The sequence below is a fragment of the Cervus elaphus genome, chromosome 29 (genome assembly GCF_910594005.1).
Source record: "Cervus elaphus chromosome 29, mCerEla1.1, whole genome shotgun sequence".
In the NCBI taxonomy this organism is placed as follows: domain Eukaryota; kingdom Metazoa; phylum Chordata; class Mammalia; order Artiodactyla; family Cervidae; genus Cervus; species Cervus elaphus.
This window is the reverse complement of record NC_057843.1, coordinates 62,178,487-62,199,245: the sequence shown is the minus strand read 5'-3', so window position 1 is coordinate 62,199,245 and position 20,759 is coordinate 62,178,487. Positions and strand designations below refer to the sequence as shown.

Sequence of the window (20,759 nt, the reverse complement as noted above, 5' to 3'; positions counted from 1 at the left end):
ATGTTACTAGTTTAGAAAAGAGAAACAGCATATACTTAAGAGATCATCATTTACGCTACATAAAAGAACATAAAAGATACACTGAAATTTAAGATGTATCTTAATACTAAAAAATAACATATTATTTGGTGGGAATATACAAATGTTAGGAAATACCAGAAAGCAAAGGTATTACTGTCTTTGAACAGAAGACAGAAATGGCAGATTTCTTGAAAGGTGAACAATATTACAGCTCAAAGTCAGTAGTCAGTAAGGGATTTCTTAGACAACACAATAAAATACATAGAACTGACATAAATACATTTATCAGTTCTGCATTTGTTTCACATCGTGATTGCTTCTTTTTCAGGAATTTTTTCCTTTGGAGATATAAAATTATAGAAATATTTCAAGTTTTATTATGTAACACATTAATTTATATGATTGAGCCTATTTAAGTGTTTCTAATTTATAACATACTGCACACTTTGTTCCCCTTGATAATTATATTTCATGTTAAAATAATGAAAGAGTTATAAAATATGTTTTCTTGAGGAATTCTGATTTTAAATTTTTTTTCCAATGAAATTTAGCCCTAACTTGTCTCTTAATTCAATTTAAGTCAATTCAGATTTAATCTCAGCCCTCTAAATGATTACAGACTTATTGGGAGGAAAGATACTTAAAACAATGATAATAATTTTCATAATAATTTTCATTCACTTCTTCAACAAGCATTTCTCATGTGCCTACTATGTGCCAACCACTGTGCTGGATTTTGTGTGTACAATGATGACTTCAGCAGACCTGGTCTATAATCATGGAGGCTATTAAATTAGAGAGGCAAGAGACATTAAAATAGTCAAACGTACACACACACAGTGATGACCTGAGATAAATTCTAGGAAAGAAAACTGAAGAGTTCCAAGAGAAGACACAGTGAACAGACTTCACTGAGATTCAATGGGCAGAGCAGGCTTCTATGAAGAAGTGACCTCAATGATGAGATTTGAAGGATGAGTAAAGGTCAGCCAGACAGAGAATGAGGAGAATAGTATTTTAGGCAAAATCTTTTGAGATGGAAAAGGGCTTACAGATTTGAGAAATGAAAATAAAGCAGGTTTTTCTAGGAAGAGAGTGGTGAAATGTGAGGTTGGAGAGAAAAAGAGGTGTAGTTTCAAAATTTTGTTCCAAATACAATGGGAAGCAAATCAAGTGTTTTGAGCTCGAAAGTGTGATATAACTGAATGTACAATTTTTAGTACAAGTAAACATGGAACATTTAGGAGAAAAGTCCAAAAAAGGCAAAACTATAGAGTGTAAGACACATGACTAGGTGGCAAAACTACAATATAATTATCACATAAACGTCAAGACAACATATTATGCCAAGAGGGAAGGAAGAATGAACTGTGGCTTCTGGAAGAACAATGTCCTGTTCTCTGACCTAATGTTGACTACATGCACTTTTGCTTCTTATTTATTCGTTAAATTGAACATTTAAGTTCTATGGACTTCTCTATACATATATTTCAAAATAAGAACGTATATTTTCTTTTCTTTCAGTAAAATACAGATGGAGATAAAGATGTGGGGATAAAGAGTGCAGATGGCTCAAGAACCTTGGTTTTGGTGACAGAGGTTGATAATTGCCCTCATACCACTCTCTCATTTTTTCTTTCTGGGAACTGAGTGCCCGGAGTTTTAGCTAGGCGTGATGCCATTCTTGGAGAGAGAATTTTTTTTAGCCTCTTTGTCCTAGGCGTGGCTCTAACTCCACCCACTTCCAGGATGACAAATTGCTACCCTGCACCCTCTCTTTCCCCCTTCCTGCTGGCTGGGCTCTGACAACAGCGAAAGAATCTGCCTTTGACCCAAAGATGGAAGCCACATGTTGAGAATGGCAAAGTAAAGCCCTGGCAACATCCCTGGATGATTTTGTAAAGCAGAAATGTCTCTCCACCCTAGACTGTCAACTCACCTTTGTTCTATTATGAGAATGAAATATACCTCTATCTTATTTAAGTCACTGTTAAAGCAGTTTAGCCCATGTACTCATACATTTACACAAAGGAAGACAGACAAACATGGCAATACCTAGAGGGGGATACCTAGAAGGAACAGAGACGGGATTTTTAAACAATGGCGCTAACAGAGCATGTTTATCTTCAATGCTGATAAAAGAATTTCAAATAGAAGAAAAGGTTGATGATGTAGCAATCCAAGGTTAAAAAAATGAAACAAGATCCCTGAGAAGACAGGACGTAGGGAGAAACTATCTTTGACAGAAAGGGATATTTGCTCTGTTTTAGCAGGAAGAGAGAAGATGGGTGACGCTGTAGGCTGACACAGTTACTGGGCTGAAAGTTGAGAGAGTTCCTATTTAGTGTTTTCACTTTCAGTAAGAAGCATAAAGCGTGAGCTGAGAAAGGGAGGGAGGGAGATATGGCAGTAGTCAGAGTTTCAGTAGACAAAAAAGGCATGGGACAGTCATGTGGAGAAATGTAATATGATGAGCAGAGAGTCTTGAGTGCCTTTCTGAAGTGGGTAGGCATGAATCTAAGGTGTTACCAATCTTCCAGACAGGTTAAATTGCTCAGGGCTTGACAGAGGTAGATGGATTAGGTCCATCCAGAGCTGGGATTGCAACAGCCAGGTGTCACAGGTGAGAAAAAAAGGGAGTTTTTCCAAGAGAAGGATCTTAATAATAGACTGTGGAATCAGGGCTGAATAGAAAGGAAAGTAAAAACAGAAGAGAATGACGGTCAAAAGTGGAAAGGAAAATGGACTTGAGGACTCAGGGACACTGAAAAACTATCATTCTCATTAGTAAGTGAGCTGGAACTAAGAGTTTTAGTTGAATGGTGGGTGTCTGAGTGAGAGATTCAGAGGTGGTAGAAGACATCAAATTCAAAGAGTAACTGAATGTAGATAGCTGAGGTGAAGTGAGGATCACATCTCTGACAGAGAAGAGAAATCTTTACAGAGAATGTGGTAAAAGAACTTTGTCTTTGCCCCTTCCAATTAGCTGTTGACAGCATTGCTTCTTGCTGGGTGGGATTGTTCATTTGTAGTTCAGAGGGACAAGTGGAGTTGGTCATTAGACTATTACTGTTACCAGCCTGAAATGCAATCACCTAGAAAGAAATAAAACAGGCATCTCTGGACGTTAAAAAAAAAAAAAGAACTTTGTTTTTGAAGATGAGTTGGAGTTTGCTTAGCAGAGAAGGTAAGGGGGTAGAAGGTAAAAAAGGGGAGAGGGAATAGATGTATAGAGGAAACAAAGACAAAATTTATGTCATATTGAGGAACAGAAAGCCTAGTCACCAGATGGGGTGCATGGGTAGAAATTCCTGGAAAAACAAGACATTTAGAGTGAAAATAAATTCTAAAGGAATAGGTATGGAGGTTCAAGTAGTGTTGACTTTAAAGACTAGGTTGTCAATCGTGATGTCAGTAGACGTTTAGTGGTATGTATCAAGATTACAAATAACAGAGACTTTTATATTATTTATTTTCTTTGGGACTAACGACTTGTGACTATGCAGATTTGTGATTCTTGCAGTCCTGGAAAATTCTCAGCCACTGTCTTTTTCCTGTTCACTTTATTCTCTAGAACTTCTCTAGAAGTTCTTCTAGAACCTCCATGTTGGACCTTTCTCTCTATATAAGACAGGGTGACCACTATCAACTTCAATCAGCTGAATCAATGACAAGAACACTTAATCAATTTAAAATCATTGACGTTTAAATCATTTGTAAACATTACTTTGGGCATATATTAAATGTTATAGATCATTATCTAATATCTCATTCCAGATCTCTGTTCTTACAGAGATTTCTAATAACAGATGAATTATTAAAAGACAAATTAATTCTCTTAGCACCTTAGAGTACCCATCTAGTTCAGTTCAGTCACTGTCATGTCCGACTCTTTGTGACCCCATGAACTGCAGCACGCCAGACCTCCCTGTCCATCACCAACTCCCGGAGTTTACCCAAACTCTTGTCCATCGAGTCAGTGATGCCATCCAACCATCTCATCCTCTGCCATCCCCTTCTCCTCCTGCCCTCAATCTTTCCCAGCATCAGGGTCTTTTCAAATGAGTCAGCTCTTCGCATCAGGTGGCCAAAGTATTGGAGTTTCAGCTTCAACATCAGTCCTTCCAATGAACACCCAGGACTGATCTTTAGGATGGACTGGCTGGATCTCCTTGCAGTCCAAGGGACTCTCAAGAGTCTCCTCCAACACCACAGTTCAAAAGCATCGATTCTTCAGCACTCAGCTTTCTTTTTTTTTTTTTTAGCACTCAGCTTTCTTTATAGTCCAACTCTCACATCCATACATGACCACTGGAAAAACCATAGCCTTAACTAGATGGATCTAGATTCGATGCCAAATACACAGGTATTTCTCAAGTACTTCTCATCTAATCTAAAAACCACAGTTTTAAGTTTCAGGACTTAATTTCTTTCTTTCCAAGTCTTGAAACCAAATATAAAAATAATGTATTTCCACTAAGATGTGTGAATAAACTGCAAATTAAAACTAAAATTAACAAATTTCCTTAGGACAAAGAGTTATTTTTTAAAGTTTCTGTACTTAAAGAGGAGCTTGGAGCTTACCTACGATAAGCTTGTGAAGAGCACCCTTATCTCCATTAATAGCAGCAGCATGAACTTGGGATGCTAATGAAGAACCGGGAAAGAACAAGTTCTCTGACCTGTTCATAGTCCTCTCAACAACTGGAACAACCTGAAACGATGATGCAACCAATAAATATCTGCAGGAAACACTTCTGAAATCCATCTCACCAGTTATAAATGGGTATGTTATAAATATGGCTTACTAGAAACACTTCGCCAGGATTCAAAATGTCTACAGTCCTAGTTTTAGAAGAGACATAAGGAGCAAATCAGCTGAACTTCTGTACAAGTTGCTCATCTGTAAAATGAAAGGATTAGATGCTTTTAAGATGCTTATCAGGGGCTGAGAGAAAAAAAAAGGCTAAGTCTTTAATATTAGACCCAGGGTTCAAAAGGCAAAGTGACTGGCTAAGTTAATACAGGTGATTTGACTCCACGTAATACTAAATATTAGAACTGATACTGGGACTAAAGGTTATGGCCAAGTCACAAAATAGATAATGATATAAACGTGTCAGGTTAGAATTACCTAGATTTAAGTGCTAAATTAGAAGGTACCTCATTCTTTCTTTCATGCCCACAAAAGGAGGCATTTTTATTTGTTCTCTTCTTGTGTTCACCAGGGAAATATACCTAGTTAGAGATCTTGACCTCAGGAACTTAACTTGGAAACCACACTATTAGGATAAACCATGTTTCATTAAGGAATATTTTGCTGACTGGTCATTTGATATGGTTTGATAGACTCTTCTAGAAATGCATTAGCTGCATAGGAAAACAGTACATTCCCTATCATAACAGTGCTTAAACAGAGACTGGATTATGTCAGAAAACGAGCAGGAAGAATTCAAGTACCTGATGGAAGGAAAGAGTAGTTTCATCAATGATCATAACCTTGCATCCTAAACTTAAGATGTCCTATCAAAGTTTCAAACTTGAACTTACACGGATAAGGGAGATAATAAGTACAAGAAACATGGGGAGTGGTAAGTAACACGGCAAACCAGAGCATGTGTACCTATCTAAAGGGAGAAGCTGTTAATTAGCTATAGCTAATATCTATCATAAGGGTAAACAAGCCCTCTTCTGATTTTAAAAAATGAAACTCCAATCCCTGTGACTCTCTTTTGTAAAATAAATTTATTACAGTTTATGAGCTTGATTGTCATTGACAAGGATTACCGGTTATTTTAAAGTGAAAAGTATTTTCTTAACTTTGTAAAGTTCAGCTCTTCATGGCTTTATTTTGCTGACAATTTCAGTTAACGTGTTGGCAGAAATTATGGGCTTTTTGAGAGACTTCTGTCATGTCTGAGCAAGTCTGTCATGTCAGAAAAACCAGTTATATGCAGGATTAAATTAAAGTGACTTAAAGAAGCTGCAAAACAGGGGTGGAGGTTAAAACACAGAAGAGTAATTATACTTGGGTTCAAGGTCCAGTTCTTTAATAATATGCAGTGTAAATGTAGGCTACCTCAGCTCTGCCTTCCCGTAAAATATGAAACACGAAATCAGTAGACCGTGCAGATTCATTTAACAGGTTGAGTGCCAACTATGTGCTATGCACTGTTCTGAACTCTAGACATTGTTCTGCACTTTAGATCACGCCAGGTGATCAGAGTTTTGGACACATCAGAATCACACACAAAAAAAAAACTTTTGGAAAATAAACTAAAAATTTTATCTCAGTTATATATATTTATATATATCTCATCTCATAATTCTTGGCAACTTAGTACAGAAACAGGTAGATAGATGGTTTTCAGTGAATGCTTGTTGAATGAAAAATCAGTCATAGGCTGAGCACTAAGTCCAGAGGGTGACCAGGGTCAAAGTTTAGTTTCTTGGAGTAATGAATTCATACTCATCTGTCTCTGATCTTTTCTAACTCCTCATTTCTATTTACCAGAGAGGTTGGTGAGTGGTTAAGAGATAAGAACACCAGACTAGGAGAGAGGAGACCTAAATAAAACTCTTGACTCCATCACTATTTAATTTTGTCAGCCTGAGAAATCCTTTAAAAAAAAAACAAAAACTCAAATGTATACAAAAAAATTTTAGCGCTGTTTTTCATAAATTTTTATAGATCAAAACCTCTTGGTTATGAAATTCTATAAAACGCAAAGGTTTTATCATCATCATTAACTAGCTATAAAACAAGCCAGTGTAATAAACGCTCTAATAATAACTACAGAAAACCAGCGGCGCTGTAGCTGCAGGACTGTTAGTCGCTCAGCCATGACTGACTCTTTGCAACTCTGTGGACTGTAGCCCGCCAGGCTCCTCCATCCATGGAATTCTCCAGGCAAGAATACTGGAGTAGGTAGCCATTCCCTTCTCCAGGGGTTCTTCCCGACTCAGAGATAGAACCCAGGTCTCCTGCATTGCAGGCGAATTCTTTACCATCTGAGACACCATGGAAACCCAAAGTGGTGCAACAAGCAACGGAAGAGTAATTGTGATTAGGACCAAAGGACTGGTTGTTCGGGAAGTTCTCAGAGATGGTGACTGACATCAAATCGGGGTCTCCCGCATTGCAGGCAGATTCTTCTGCAGCTGAGCTACCAGGCAAGCTCAGTTGAGATAGCTTGGCTACAACTGGGGGCACGGCGATCTAGTTAGGTGTTCGTAAATGAATCTGGAGAGCTAACCGGGCCCAGGTTAAGTTCCTTAACTGCTTGGCTAGCAAGTGTGATTATCCTGTAGGAGTGATCCACGCATCAGTGGCAATCACTCTCGCACCGGGCTTTCCGGTTTACAACGGGCTTCCCGTCCATCCCATAACTATTCCTTACAGGAGTCCAAAGTGACAATTACGGGTAAGCCATTAACACATTCCACTGAAACCCAGCAAGGGGGTGGCTCTGACTTTATGACGCTAGAACTAACGCAGAGAGAAGAGCAAGGAGGCAAGGAGGCCAGTGATTGGAGGTTCAGGCCACAGCTCAGGCCAGGAGGACCGAGAGTTTGAGGCAGGGGCTAAGCACTGCAGACCGATAGGAGCCTCCCCAGCCAGGCCCCCTCTTACTCACCGTCGCCTCCTCCAGGACTCACGTCCTGGGGGCGGCTCCAGGAGGCACGACCCCCGCTGGGCCGCCCCTCCTGCCCGGCCAGGCCACTACATCCAGCTGGGACTGAGCCCCCCGAGCTGAAAACTAGTGGAACCCCTCGGAAGGCGGAGCGAGGCTCTTGACGGCACAGCCTTCTGGGAATTGTAGTTCGCGTCCTCTAACAACTCTCCCCACGCCCTTTCTATCCCACAAGGCCCCGCGCGCGGCCGACTTGGTGGACCAGGCCCGAGCGCTTGATGGGAAAAGAGTTCCGTGCGTTTGATGACGTGCTCTTTGAGAATGGCGCGGGACTACATGTTCCGACGGGCTCTGAGAGAGGCAGGACCCGGAAGTGAGGGTGTGCGAGGCCTCTCTGGAAGTTGTCCCGGGTGTTCGCCGCTGGAGCTCCGGGTCGAGAGGACGGGGTCCCGCTGCCGGGAGAAGCCTCCACTGCCGCCGGCGCCCGGAGCCCAGCGCTTTCCTATCCTAACCCAACCTTCTGCAGTCCCAGACGCCAGCGCCTGTCCCTGCCGCGGACTCCGGCGTTACCATGATTCCTGCCATCTTCCTATCCTTACCCGACCTCAGATGCTCCCTGCTTCTCCTGGTGAGTGAGTGAAGGAATGACAGACCCTTCGATAGACGGTCTGCGGTCTCCCGCCCTTGCCGCGGGGGACACAGCTGCTCCCAGCCTTGCGCTCCCGTTTTTTCTCCTGGTGGCGAAGACTGCACCCTCCCCCGCTGCCTTCATTCTCAGCATCCGTCTGTCCGCTTCCCAGGCCCCGGGTTCCTGAGGCCTGAGAAACCGCGGACGGAGAATGAGACCTGGAAACCCGAGAATTAGCCCTGGGAGAGGAGTCTGCGGGGGGGGGGGGGGGTGGTCACGGCGAGCAGCGCCCCTTCCCCCGGCTTTCGGAGGTTGTTTGAGTCCAGAGGGCTAATGAACTTGGTGGTATTCTGTGTCCAGAAGGTCGGGGCGTAGACCTTCTGTTCCCTCCCACCCCCTTCTTTTGGGAACAGTGTGAGGCCGACAGGTGCTGGGGTCTTGTGAATCTCGCTGTTGAGCGCTGAAACGGTGCCCGGGTCGGCGGATCCCTCTGTTGTGGCTTGATAGGATTGGTTGAGAACCCGGAACTGGAAGCTGGTTTGGTGTCCACTGGGGAAGGAAAGGTTTGAAGGGTGGAGGCTGTGATTACCAGAAAGCCTCAGCTCAGAGCCTCCCTCACATCTGGTTATACTGCCCCTCTCCACCCCGAAATTTAAGCAGAGTTGTTCTTCAGGCTCCTGATTGGTGAATGACCAGGTTTTCTGCAGACATATGCACTTATTTCTTAACTCCCTCACCGGCTCAGCACCATCCCATGTTGCAAAGGAAGCTTCCCCCACTCCGTCTTCCTCCAAAGTACATCTTGAGTGTGCAACCTGAGTAAGCCAGGCTGCAGGTCAAACTGAGACAAAAGTGAAGGACTAACTCCATGCGGCCAAATGATGTACTTTTAATTGAACTGTTGTTATAACACGATGTTTGAAAGTACTTTAATTGTAGTAGGTTTTTATAAGGCTAAATTTAAGTTGAACATTAAGTTAAAATCACTCTTGACAATGTAAGAAATATAATTCAGTGACTCACAGAAAGTCATATAGCTGGTTACTGGCAGGACTGGGATTTGAAGCAGGTCTCTTGACTCACAGTGATTATTCTGCCACATCACGTTAAATTTTTAATGTTTGTGTTTGAAATAGTTTCTCTCTGCCTGTCCCCTCTCTTCCTGTTTTCTCTTCTCTCCCCTCTCCTTCCTCTCTCCTCCCTCTTTTCTCTGTGATTTTCAAGTCATATTCAAAGGCCAGATCCAGTACTTGGACTTTTTCAGAGGAAAAGTGCTATTAAAAAACTAAAGGGTATGTCAAAATACTTTTGAGAACTAAAAGTTGCGTATAAACATGGTCATGTTACATGATGAAGTGTCCTGTTGTCATTTCTCATAGAGTAAGGAGTCGTTTCTCTATAGAGGAAAATATTCTGTAGAGAACAATTTCTTGGTAATTGCATCATACCCTGTGGGTCTTTTTCTTCTGGAGTACTAGAATAATACTCAGAGACCACTCTGTCTCTAAGGGTAATAGATACTCATCTTTCCATATCCATAAAAATGGCCAGAATTATGAGTTGTTTGCCAGAAATTACTTCTAGGTTACAAAAAATACGAAGGGCAAAAATCATAAGAGATTGAAAAGAAAAGGTGAAATACTGATTAGGGAAACTGTATCAGATTCACTGTTTGGCTGTAGAGCTAAATTTAAGAAAGAAAAATAATTTGTTTTGAAATAACTTATGCTTTTTATAGAAAGCCTACAAACGTTGTTAAGCATAAAAAAATTTTTTTCTAATACTTTTAAAATCTTGTTAACATTTTGTATACTTACCTCTAAATAAATGTAGCAGAATAGAAGGTATTTTAGAGAATAAAGGTTAACCTATAAAGGTTAATAGGCTGGAAAATAAAGCCCACGAAAAGGTTTAGTAAGCCAGAGTTACACGTGGAGCTAAATTCAGTTCGATCACACTGTTTACCAAAGTAGTTTTAATAATCATTTGCCAGTTAGCAAATATTTATAGAACATCTGTCTGATCACAATTTGAATTACTTTTCTAATTGGCAGTTCTGTTCTTGTGATGGAACCTGCTTACTCAGTAACCCACCTGTCTGAAAATACATGCTTTATCTTCTCTAGTGTACTTTCTTCCTCCTCCTTCCAGCTTCCCCTCTCAGACTTCAAGTTTATTCCCTCCCACGTTTAGCCATTGAATATCTAAGTTCCCACTTAGCTGAGGTCATTTTTTTTCTCTCCCTTAAATGGCATGCTCCAAAAAGCCATATATTCTATTACCACAATGATTTTTTTTCAGGCAAACTATACCTCTGCCCTGAAGAACTAGATCTGTTTAGTGGTGTTCATAAGATAACAGCTGAAACATAAAATCCTAAACTTCTGTGGGCAGGTAGTTCCCTCCCCCCCCCCCCCCCACCACCTCTATCTCAAAATCATTTTGGGATTTATCATTCTCTGCCTTAAAAGCCTTTCTGGGATGCGTAACTAAGCGTAAAAGTTCAATGTGACAACATTTTCTTCCCTGAGCTTTTATGTATAGATAGCTTTAAAGTCAGGGTCTTAGACAATGAGTTCTTGTATTTTGGGCTTGCTTTTTGAAACACACCCTTTGCCGTTAAATTATTTTTAAACTCCACTGAATTTGCAACGTCTTGGGCAAAGTCAGGTATCGTAGGCACACTGATTTTGGGTAAATCAGAAAAGGTATTTGAGTCACCTGGCAAATGCAAAAAAGGCCTAATCCTCCTGGTACCTTTACTGTGCCTCATTGTATTAGTACTGTTATGGTTTGAATTGATCCATTAGATGTGCGGTTACAACTTTAGTTCCTAAACTGTATAATCTCTGCCTCTATAACTGCTTATCATATTTTGTGGGTGATTTGAATCCTGGAGCAACATTTCTCTACTAAAGCTCCATGTATATAATGTCTGGATTGGGAAATTCCTTCTCAGTTGTGTGTGCTTTTAAGGAGAGCCACCTGAATCAGAGAAAAAGCATCTGACCAGATATATCATGGCAGTGTCTTTTCATTTTGCTCTGTGACAGTCTTTACTTGGCAGCTCATAGGATAAGTTAAGGGGATGTTTCATTTATCACTAACCAAAGAATCAGTTACTTATCAATTGGCTCTTTTCTGCTTATCTTTCTGAGATGGGTTTACTCAGGATTAAAAGTGATAATTTTCCCCTTAAATTATTTATTTCTTAATGGTTCTTCCTGCATTGGTTTTGTACACGAGTTTTGAGATTGTGAGATAAGTGAAATAAGACTAAGTTGGAATGAAGTTGTCTGATATAGCCTAAACTGACTTTTCTGTGGTTCACAGATTATAACATTCTGCTCCAGTTACTTTACGGAAAAGTCTTTCTTGTTAATCTCTTGATGGTTAGGTTTATGGATCATAAGTTGTTACTAGCCCTAATTGCCTTGTGCCTGGACATTAAGGCTTTTGACATTATTGTTCTCCTGGTTTGTTCAATATGTATAAGAAGCCAAGAAGTGTTTGCTTAGGGAACTAAGTAAATCAGAGAGCTAAGTAAATATTTATTTAACTAAACTCTTTAAGTATCTTAAAAAATAAGTATTGTAGAATTCATAGATGTCAGTTTTAGCCATTTGTGGCTATTACAGATACTGATTCCTGTCGTCAGAAAGCGTACTTCTGGATACCTGTGGTTCCATTTATGACTCTGTGGGTCATTTATCCCGTTGATATGGCTTGCTCCAGATCAGTGGTTTACAGAACCTGGTTGCTCATTGGAAGCATCTGGGCCAATGTTAATACAGTTCTGTGCAGGCCCTCTGCCAGGCTGCTGTATCTGGGGGACCCAAACATGGCTTGTCTGCTTCGTTTTTAGTTCCCAGGTCATTTGTTTTTTCTTTAGTATGTCTCTCTCTGAAAGATAGGAATTAAACAGCAAAGCAGAAAACAGAATACTATTGTCACAAGTAGAAAAAGTAACAGAAATTTCTTTATATCATCAAATACTTAGTGTTAAGATTTTCCTGTTTCAAAGAGAAAAAAAAATTTTTAACAAATTGAATGTTCAAAGCAGGAGCTGTGTAAGGGCCATACATCCCAGTTGGATTATACATCTCTTGTAAGATTTTTACATCTGTGGCTTCTCTCTCAATCTCAATTTTTTTTTCCCTTGTAATTTATTGCTGAGAAAACTGGGTCCTCTGTCCTGTGTTACTTCTCACTTTCTGAATGTTACTGATTGTGTCCTTCTGGTGTGGTTTCATGTTTCTCTGTTCCATTTATTCCCTATACATTTGTAGTTAACTTTATGTAGGCTTAACCACCAACTCAATAGTTAGGTTCATTTGTTTTTCAGTTTTTAAAAAGTTATTTTCTAATATATAATTATCGATATGTAAGGTTTACTGCTTCCAAAGCAATCTATAAAACAAACATTTACAGAAGGCTAACTTCTATCTCTGGTCTAGTCTATTCTCTTAACTTCCTCCTCATATAAGAAACCTTAAATTTTTTTTTTTAATTTTTAACTATTTCTTTTAAAAAGCAATGTAAGCAGTCTACTTGTATCTGCATATCTGTATGTTTCTCCATCCCCTTCGTACCCTCTGGCACATTATTCATACTTTCTCTGCCCACCTCACCCTCTCCCCTCTTAACCTCTCTGTAAAGTGTATCCTAGAGTGTAAAGTGTATTCAGGATAGAAATATTCCTTATTTCTTCTAAACTGTTTATTTCTCCTCTGGGTAGATGTGGCTATTATTGTTCCCATTCTTTTGCTTTAACAAATATGTTAAACTACTTTCAGAACTACTTTTGCTAGTGTATCTTTGAGATATTAATAGATTCCTGTAATTGAAGTTGCTCAGACAAATAATAAATGTAATTTTGTAGATGTTGCTAGATAGTAGAAATTCCACAGGAGTTTTGCCATTTTGAGTTCTCACCAACAAGGTAACAAACTTTTCTCATGTTTGCATTCTTTACCATGGGTGTTTTAACTCTTTATCACCTTAGTTGATCCTGGGATACAGTCAGCTTGAGAAGCACTGGAGTGTACTACTCAACTCAGTAATATTTTGGATGCGTTAAAACTTGTAAAAGCCTTGTAAAAAATGTCTGATTGTCACAGTTACTGACAACATGTTCCACACTGTAGACTCTGACTTTTAATAGCTTTGTAGTAACTCAGCTTTTAGATGCACTATATTTTACTTCATCGTTTGTTAAGATATTACTATTTTAATATAAATAACATTTTTAATATAAAATACGGTTATTGGTCATCTCCAGTTTTCCACAGTTGTGAAAGAAATGTGCAGATGATTCACATACAATGATATTCACTATAGATCTGCAAATATATTCTCAGGTTAATTCTGTAGAATTGTATATCTTAGATCCTTTTATTTTTTTCTCTTATGATATATCTTTTATTTAGGATTTCTGATACATTGTACAAATGTGTCCTACTGGAAAGTTGTCCAGATGTTAATTTCTATGAACAATGTATGAGAATATCCACTTCCTCACACTCTGGTTACAATGGATGCTTTTGTAGTCTGTGCCAGTGTAGTAGACCAACAATATTATCTGGTTTAAATGTATATTTATTTGATTACAACCAAAGGTTTGTTTTCTTCAAATTAATGACATTTATAGTTCTGCTTGAATATGTATATATGTGTTTGTTATTTACCCCTTTCCAAAACCTTGTTTACTCATTGCAGTAATTCAGAATAGATGTGCTCACAAGATACAGTTTAAGAATGACAAAGTGTTCTTTCTTCCTTTAGTGTCCATTCATGAGGTAGCAGAATGCAAAAAATACAGGGTTAGCTGTCAGGGCATCTGTGTGCAAGTTCCACCTATTCTACATCCTTAACAGTGTATCTTTGGGTACATCACCTAACTACATTTTTTATTCTCCAAGGTAAGCACTCCAGATTTGATGATTCAGTGATTCTTTGGTAGTCTATCTTGTTTTTTAAAAGGATATTCCTCTGACTTCTCTAATTAGTAAATTTCTTATTTGATTGGGTAGTTCCTCAAAAACTCTGCTGGTTTTGCAGGTCTATGCCCCCCTCACTCTGCTATCCAGTGGGAGGAAGAGCACACTTTGGTCACAGCTTTTCTTGTATTACTGTACTCTGATCCATTTAACTAACTAAATGAAAAAACGCAGCTTGGCTTTTCACAGCATTCAGTGCTCGTTAGCCTACCTTTGATCCCATAGAGAGCATCTACCTGGGTTTCAGGCTGCAGCAAATTTATTTCCTTGGTATTATTCTTTTCTTTCCTCCTATCATTTGAGGGCCTGTTTACTATCTGCTATGAAAGAGAAAGATAATTGAGATTCATATCACGCTTTCAAGGAATTTATAGTTTAGTGAGGGAGAAAAGCTCTATATGTAAATAATTAGAATTCCAAAATGAGAATGATAGGTGTCTTTAAGGTATTTGTAGAAGCGAGTTGTAGATCTTGCTTCTTCCAGTGTCCTCACCCCAGGCATACTGATTCAGAATCTGTACTTTAATAGTGTACCTTGCTGATTCATATATGACCATTAAGTATGAGAAGTACAGCTATAGATGTCTAAAAAGAAGCAAATTTCTTCTCACTGGCAGAATCAGAAGTCTTGAAGGAAGACGAGAACAGAGCCTTAAAAGGTTAAATTGATGAGTTAATTTTCAGTCTTGAGTGGAATGAATAAGAAAGCTTTTACCCTTCAATGACTTAGTAAATCTGTATCATGAATTAGATACCTGTTTTGGGGGTTTTCTTTCTTTTTCTTTTTTTAAGGAGTCTTGCTGTGTGGCTCACTGACATGGCAAGATGTCAGAATTGGCCCTAAAGAAGCTAGCAAACCCTTTGGCCAGTTTCCATTAGAACAGCTCATTATTATCTTAGCCAAAATAAAAATCATGGTCTAGTGGCTTCTCAGTAGCATTCCAATTATTCCATTCAAGAGGAGAAGGACAAAAATGCGACTTTGGAGAAATTTCTTATGTGATGCCATGGATCTCGGTCTTGGTTCTGTTCTTATAGAGACTTCAGTCAGATTCTAACTGCTTTGATTCCCTCAGTGATGTTGTGATCGAGATCTCTGATTCCTCTAGTTGTGTGGTTTTCTCATTATGTAGAACCTTGAACATTATATTTTAATGTATCTAATTTTTAGTCACCTGAATTTGTAGACATGAACATTACTAAAATAATACAAAAAAAAGGGAAAAGAAGGAAGAAATCATCTCAGAAAAATATTTGAGTATTGGAGCTAAAGAAAACTGTCAAGTGAATTAGAGTGCCAATACTTTTCCCATTTCTTCCTTAAGATTAGAAGAGTCTAGTAGTGGAAGGAGGCTGTTGTAATTGAATTTAAGTGATTTTAGAAAAAGATCTTTAGGCATCAGAAGAATTTTTAACACTGGAAAAAAGGAATTTCTATGGGACTCTACCATGAATGTTTTGCTCAGTTCAGTAGGTGGGTCACATGCAGTAGAATGACTAAAGGTTTAATTGTCTATAACTATACTGTAAATTCATTAATATGGAATAAAATATAAAACTCCATTCCTCAGTGACAATAGCCATTTTTCAAGGGCACAGTGGTCACGTGTGTGTGCTCAGTCGCTCAATTGTGTCTGACTCCTTCCGAACCTTTGGACTGTAGCCTGCCAGACTTCTCCATCCTTGGGGTTTTTCAGGCAAGAATACTGGAGTGGGTTACCATCTCCCTTCTCCAGGGGATCTTTCTAACCCGGGGATCGAACCAGCATCTCCTGTGTCTTCCTGCATTGCAGGTAGATTCTTTACCCACTGAGCCATGATTACTGTATTGAACAAAGCAGATGATGAACCATTTCCATTGTTGCAGAAAGTGCCATTGGATACTGCTGGTCTAGTTGTCATCTGTCTCAGAAACCCAAGACAAAGGTGAGGTAAAGAATGAGGAAAATGCCTCAAATAGTGTTTCAGGGCTTGTGAGGAACATATATCTTGCCTGTCCAAGGGTTAGCAATAACCTGGAAAAATGTTCATTGTCTTATTAGCACAGATTTGTCTTTTGGTAGCCTGATAGCAAATTTAGGGAGGCATCAGACAATATCCCTGGGTTGGGAGGATCCCCTGGAGAAGTGAAAGGCTACCTACTCCAGTATTCTGTCCTGGAGAATTTCGTGGACTGTATAGTCCATGGGGTCGCAAAGACCCGGACATGACTGAGCAACTTTCACCTCACCTCAGACAATATAATTAAAACTCAAAAATAAGAGTTTGAGTGTTTAGTATTGATTCCTCTACTAGTTCACAAGGCAATGTAGGGCAAGTCACTGTCCTTCTTGGGGCTTTGTTTTTCGACTGAAAATTGAGTAGGATTGCATAGACTGGGGCAGTCCAGTGAGCCTTCCAGTGGAATGTGACTGGGAAGTTGGGATTTGAGGGACTACAGTTTGTGATAAAGCCCCTTTTGAAGGCTTCATCTTCAGAAATGATACTTTAGAGAAAAATTTACTGATTAAGAACATTCCTACATTTTAGTTGTTAAAATTACCTGTAGAAAGATGGCCCCCATATGCTCTGTTTGCCTCAGGTTTCAGGATACCTTTGCCAGGACTTTAGTGTTCTAATTTGATAAACCCAGAAGTTAATGTGCATTTTTTTTTCATTTATTTTTATTAGTTGGAGGCTAATTACTTCACAACATTGCAGTGGGTTTTGTCATACATTGACATGAATCAGCCTTGGAGTTACATGTATTCCCCATCCTGATCCCCCCTCCCACCTCCCTCTCCACCTGATTCCTCTGGGTCTTCCCAGTGCACCAGGCCCGAGCACTTGTCTCATGCATCCCACCTGGGCTGGTGATCTGTTTCACTATAGATAATATACATGCTGTTCTCTCAAAACATCCCACGCTTGCCTTCTCCGACAGAGTCCAAAAGTCTGTTCTCTACATCTGTATCTCTTTTTCTGTTTTGCATATAGGGTTATCATTACCATCTTTCTAAATTCCATATATATGTGTTAGTATGCTGTAATGTTCTTTGTCTTTCTGGCTTACTTCACTCTGTATAATGGGCTCCAGTTTCATCCATCTCATTAGAACTGATTCAAATGAATTCTTTTTAATGGCTGAGTAATATTCCATGGTGTATATGTACCACAGCTTCCTTATCCATTCGTCTGTTGATGGGCATCTAGGTTGCTTCCATGTCCTGCCTATTATAAACAGTGCTGCGATCAACATTGGGGTGCACGTGTCTCTTTCAGATCTGGTTTCCTCAGTGTGTATGCCCAGAAGTGGGATTGCTGGGTCATATGGCAGTTCTATTTCCAGTTTTTGAAGAAATCTCCACACTGTTCTCCATAGCGGCTGTACTAGTTCTCATTCCCACCAACTGTGTAAGAGGGTTCCCTTTTCTCCACACCCTCTCCAGCATTTATTGCTTGTAGACTTTTGGATAGCAGCCATCCTGACTGGCGTATAATGGTACCTCATTGTGGTTTTGATTTGCATTTCTCTGATGATGAGTGATGTTGAGCATCTTTTCATGTGTTTGTTAGCCATCTGTATGTCTTCTTTGGAGAAATGTCTGTTTAGTTCTTTGGCCCATTTTTTGATTGGGTCATTTATTTCTCTGGAATTGAGCTTCAGGAGTTGCTTGTATATTTTTGAGATTAATCCTTTGTTGCTTCATTTGCTATTATTTTCTCCCAATCTGAGGGATCTCTTTTCACCTTACTTATAGTTTCCTTTGTTGTGCAAAAGCTTTTAAGTTTCATTAGGTCCCATTTGTTTATTTTTGCTTTTATTTCCAATATTCTGGGAGGTGGGCCATAGAGGATCCTGCTGTGATTCATGTCGGAGAGTGTTTTGCCTATGTTCTCCTCTAAGAGTTTTATAGTTTCTGGTCTTACATTTAGATCTTTAATCCATTTTGAGTTTATTTTTGTGTATGGTGTTAGAAAGTGTTCTAGTTTATTCTTTTACAAGTGGTTGACCAGTTTTCCCAGCACCACTTGTTAAAGAGGTTGTCTTTTTTCCATTGTATATCCTTGCCTCCTTTGTCAAAGATAAGGTGTCCATAGGTTCGTAGATTTATCTCTGGGCTTTCTATTCTGTTCCATTGATCTATATTTCTGTCTTTGTGCCAGTACCATACTGTCTTGATGACTGTGGCTTTGTAGTAGAGTCTGAAGTCAAGCAGGTTGATTCCTCCAGTTCCATTCTTCTTTCTCAAGATTACTTTGGCTATTCGAGGTTTTTTGTATTTCCATACAAATTGTGAAATTCTTTGGTCTAGTTCTGTGAAAAATACCGTTGGTAGCTTGATAGGGATTGCATTGAATCTGTAGATTGCTTTGGGTAGAATAGCCATTTTGACAATATTGATTCTTCCAATCCATGAACACGGTATGTTTCTCCATCTGTTTGTGTCCTCATTGATTCGTTTCATCAGTGTTTTATAGTTTTCTATGTATAGGTCTTTTGTTTCTTTAGGTAGATAAACTCCTAAGTATTTTATTCTTTTTGTTGCAATGGTGAATGGTATTGTTTCCTTAATTTCTCTTTCTGTTTTCTCATTGTTAGTGTATAGGAATGCAAGGGATTTCTGTGTGTTAATTTTATATCCTGCAACTTTACTATGTTCGTTGATTAGCTCTAGTAATTTTCTGATAGAGTCTTTAGTGTTTTCTATGTAGAGGATCATGTCATCTGCAAACAGCAAGAGTTTCACTTCTTTTCCTATCTGGATTCCTTTTACTTCTTTTTCTGCTCTGATTGCTGTGGCCAAAACTTCCAAAACTATGTTGAATAGTAGTGGTGAGAGTGGGCACCCTTGTCTTGTTCCTGATTTCAGGGGAAATGCTTTCAATTTTTCACCATTGAGGGTGATGCTTGCTGTGGGTTTGTCATATATAGCTTTTATAATGTTGAGGTATGTTCCTTCTATTCTTGCTTTTTGGAGAATTTTAATCATAAATGAGTGTTGAATTTTCTCAAAGGCTCTCTCTGCATCTATTGAGATAATCATATTGTTTTTCTCTTTCAATTTGTTAATATGGTGTATTACATTGATTGATTTGCGGATATTAAAGAATCCTTGCATTCCTGGGATAAAGCCCACTGGTCGTGGTGTATGATTTTTTTAATATGTTGTTGGATTCTGTTTGCTAGAATTTTGTTAAGGATTTTTGCATCTGTGTTCATCAGTGATATTGGCCTGTAGTTTTCTCTTTTTGTGGCATCTTTGTCTGGTTTTGGAGTTAGGGTGATGGTGGCCTCATAGAATGAGTTTGGAAGTTCACCATCTTCTGCAATTTTCTGGAAGAGTTTGAGTAAGATAGGTGTTAGCTCTTCTCTAAATTTTTGGTAGAATTCAGCTGTGAAGCTATCTGGTCCTGGGCTTTTGTTTGCTGGAAGATTTCTGATTCCAGTTTCGATTTCCTTGCTTGTGATGGCTCTGTTAAGATCTTCTATTTCTTCCTGGTTCAGTTTTGGAAAGTTATATTCTCTAAGAATTTGTCCATTTCTTCCAAGTTGTCCATTTTATTGGCATAGAGCTGCTGGTAATAGTCTCTTATGATCCTTTGTATTTCAGTGTTGTCTGTTGTGATCTCTCCATTTTCATTTCTAATTTTGTTGATTTGGTTCTTCTCTCTTTGTTTCTTAATGAGTTCTTGCTAATAGTTTGTCAATTTTGTTTATTTTTTTAAAAAACCAGCTTTTAACTTTGTTGATTTTTGCTATGGTCTCTTTAGTTTCTTTTGCATTTATTTCTGCCCTAATTTTTAAGATTTCTTTCCTTCTGCTAACCCTGGGGTTCTTCATTTCTTCCTTCTCTAATTGCTTTAGGTGTAGAGTTAGGTTATTTATTTGGCTTTTTTCTTGTTTCTTGAGGTAAGCCTGTAATGCTATGAACCTTCCCCTTAGCACTGCTTTTACAGTGTCCCATAGGTTTTGGGTTGTTGTGTTTTCATTTTCATTCATTTCTATGCATATTTTGATTTCTTTTTTGATTTCTTCTATGATTTGTTGGTTATTCAGAAGCATGTTATTTAGCCTCCATATGTTTGAATTTTTAACAATTTTTTTCCTGTAATTGAGATCTAATCTTAGTGCACTGTGGTCAGAAAAGATGACTGGAATGATTTCAATTTTTTTGAATTTTCCAAGACTAGATTTATGGCCCAGGATGTGATCTATTCTGGAAAAGGTTCCGTGCGCACTTGAGAAAAAGGTGAAGTTGATTGTTTTGGGGTGAAATGTCCTATAGATACCAATTAGGTCTAGCTGGTCCATTGTGTCATTTAAGGTTTGTGTTTCCTTGTTAATTTTCTGTTTAGTTGATCTATCCATAGTTGTGAGTGGGGTATTAAAGTCTCCCACTATTATTGTGTTACTATTAATTTCCTCTTTCATACTTGTTAGCATTTGCCTTACATATTGCGGTGCTCCTATGTTGGGTGCATATATATTTATAG

General features: G+C 38.9%; 2 protein-coding genes across 5 annotated transcripts in view; one reads left to right on the top strand and one right to left on the bottom strand.

The window, feature by feature from the left end:
- The window catches only part of INVS (inversin), a 124,392-nt gene extending 116,550 nt beyond the window's left edge, over nt 1-7,842 (bottom strand). For 3 of the 4 annotated variants that reach the window (XM_043890777.1, XM_043890779.1, XM_043890780.1), the window contains exons 1-2: nt 7,659-7,842; nt 4,606-4,735 (exon numbers count right to left, since the gene is read on the bottom strand). In XM_043890777.1, the coding sequence (XP_043746712.1) occupies nt 4,606-4,711 (106 nt within the window). In that variant the 5' untranslated portion in view covers nt 4,712-4,735; nt 7,659-7,842. Of the gene's footprint in view, nt 1-4,605; nt 4,736-7,658 lie in introns of those variants that run through there. The other variant, XM_043890778.1, reaches the window with a different exon arrangement.
- Nucleotides 7,843-8,018: 176 nt separating this feature from the next.
- Nucleotides 8,019-20,759, top strand: part of ERP44 (endoplasmic reticulum protein 44) — a 92,276-nt gene continuing 79,535 nt past the window's right edge. Inside the window, exon 1 of the mRNA XM_043890786.1 lies at nt 8,019-8,283. Within this exon, the coding sequence (XP_043746721.1) occupies nt 8,227-8,283 (57 nt within the window). The 5' untranslated portion in view covers nt 8,019-8,226. The remainder of the gene's footprint in view (nt 8,284-20,759) is intronic.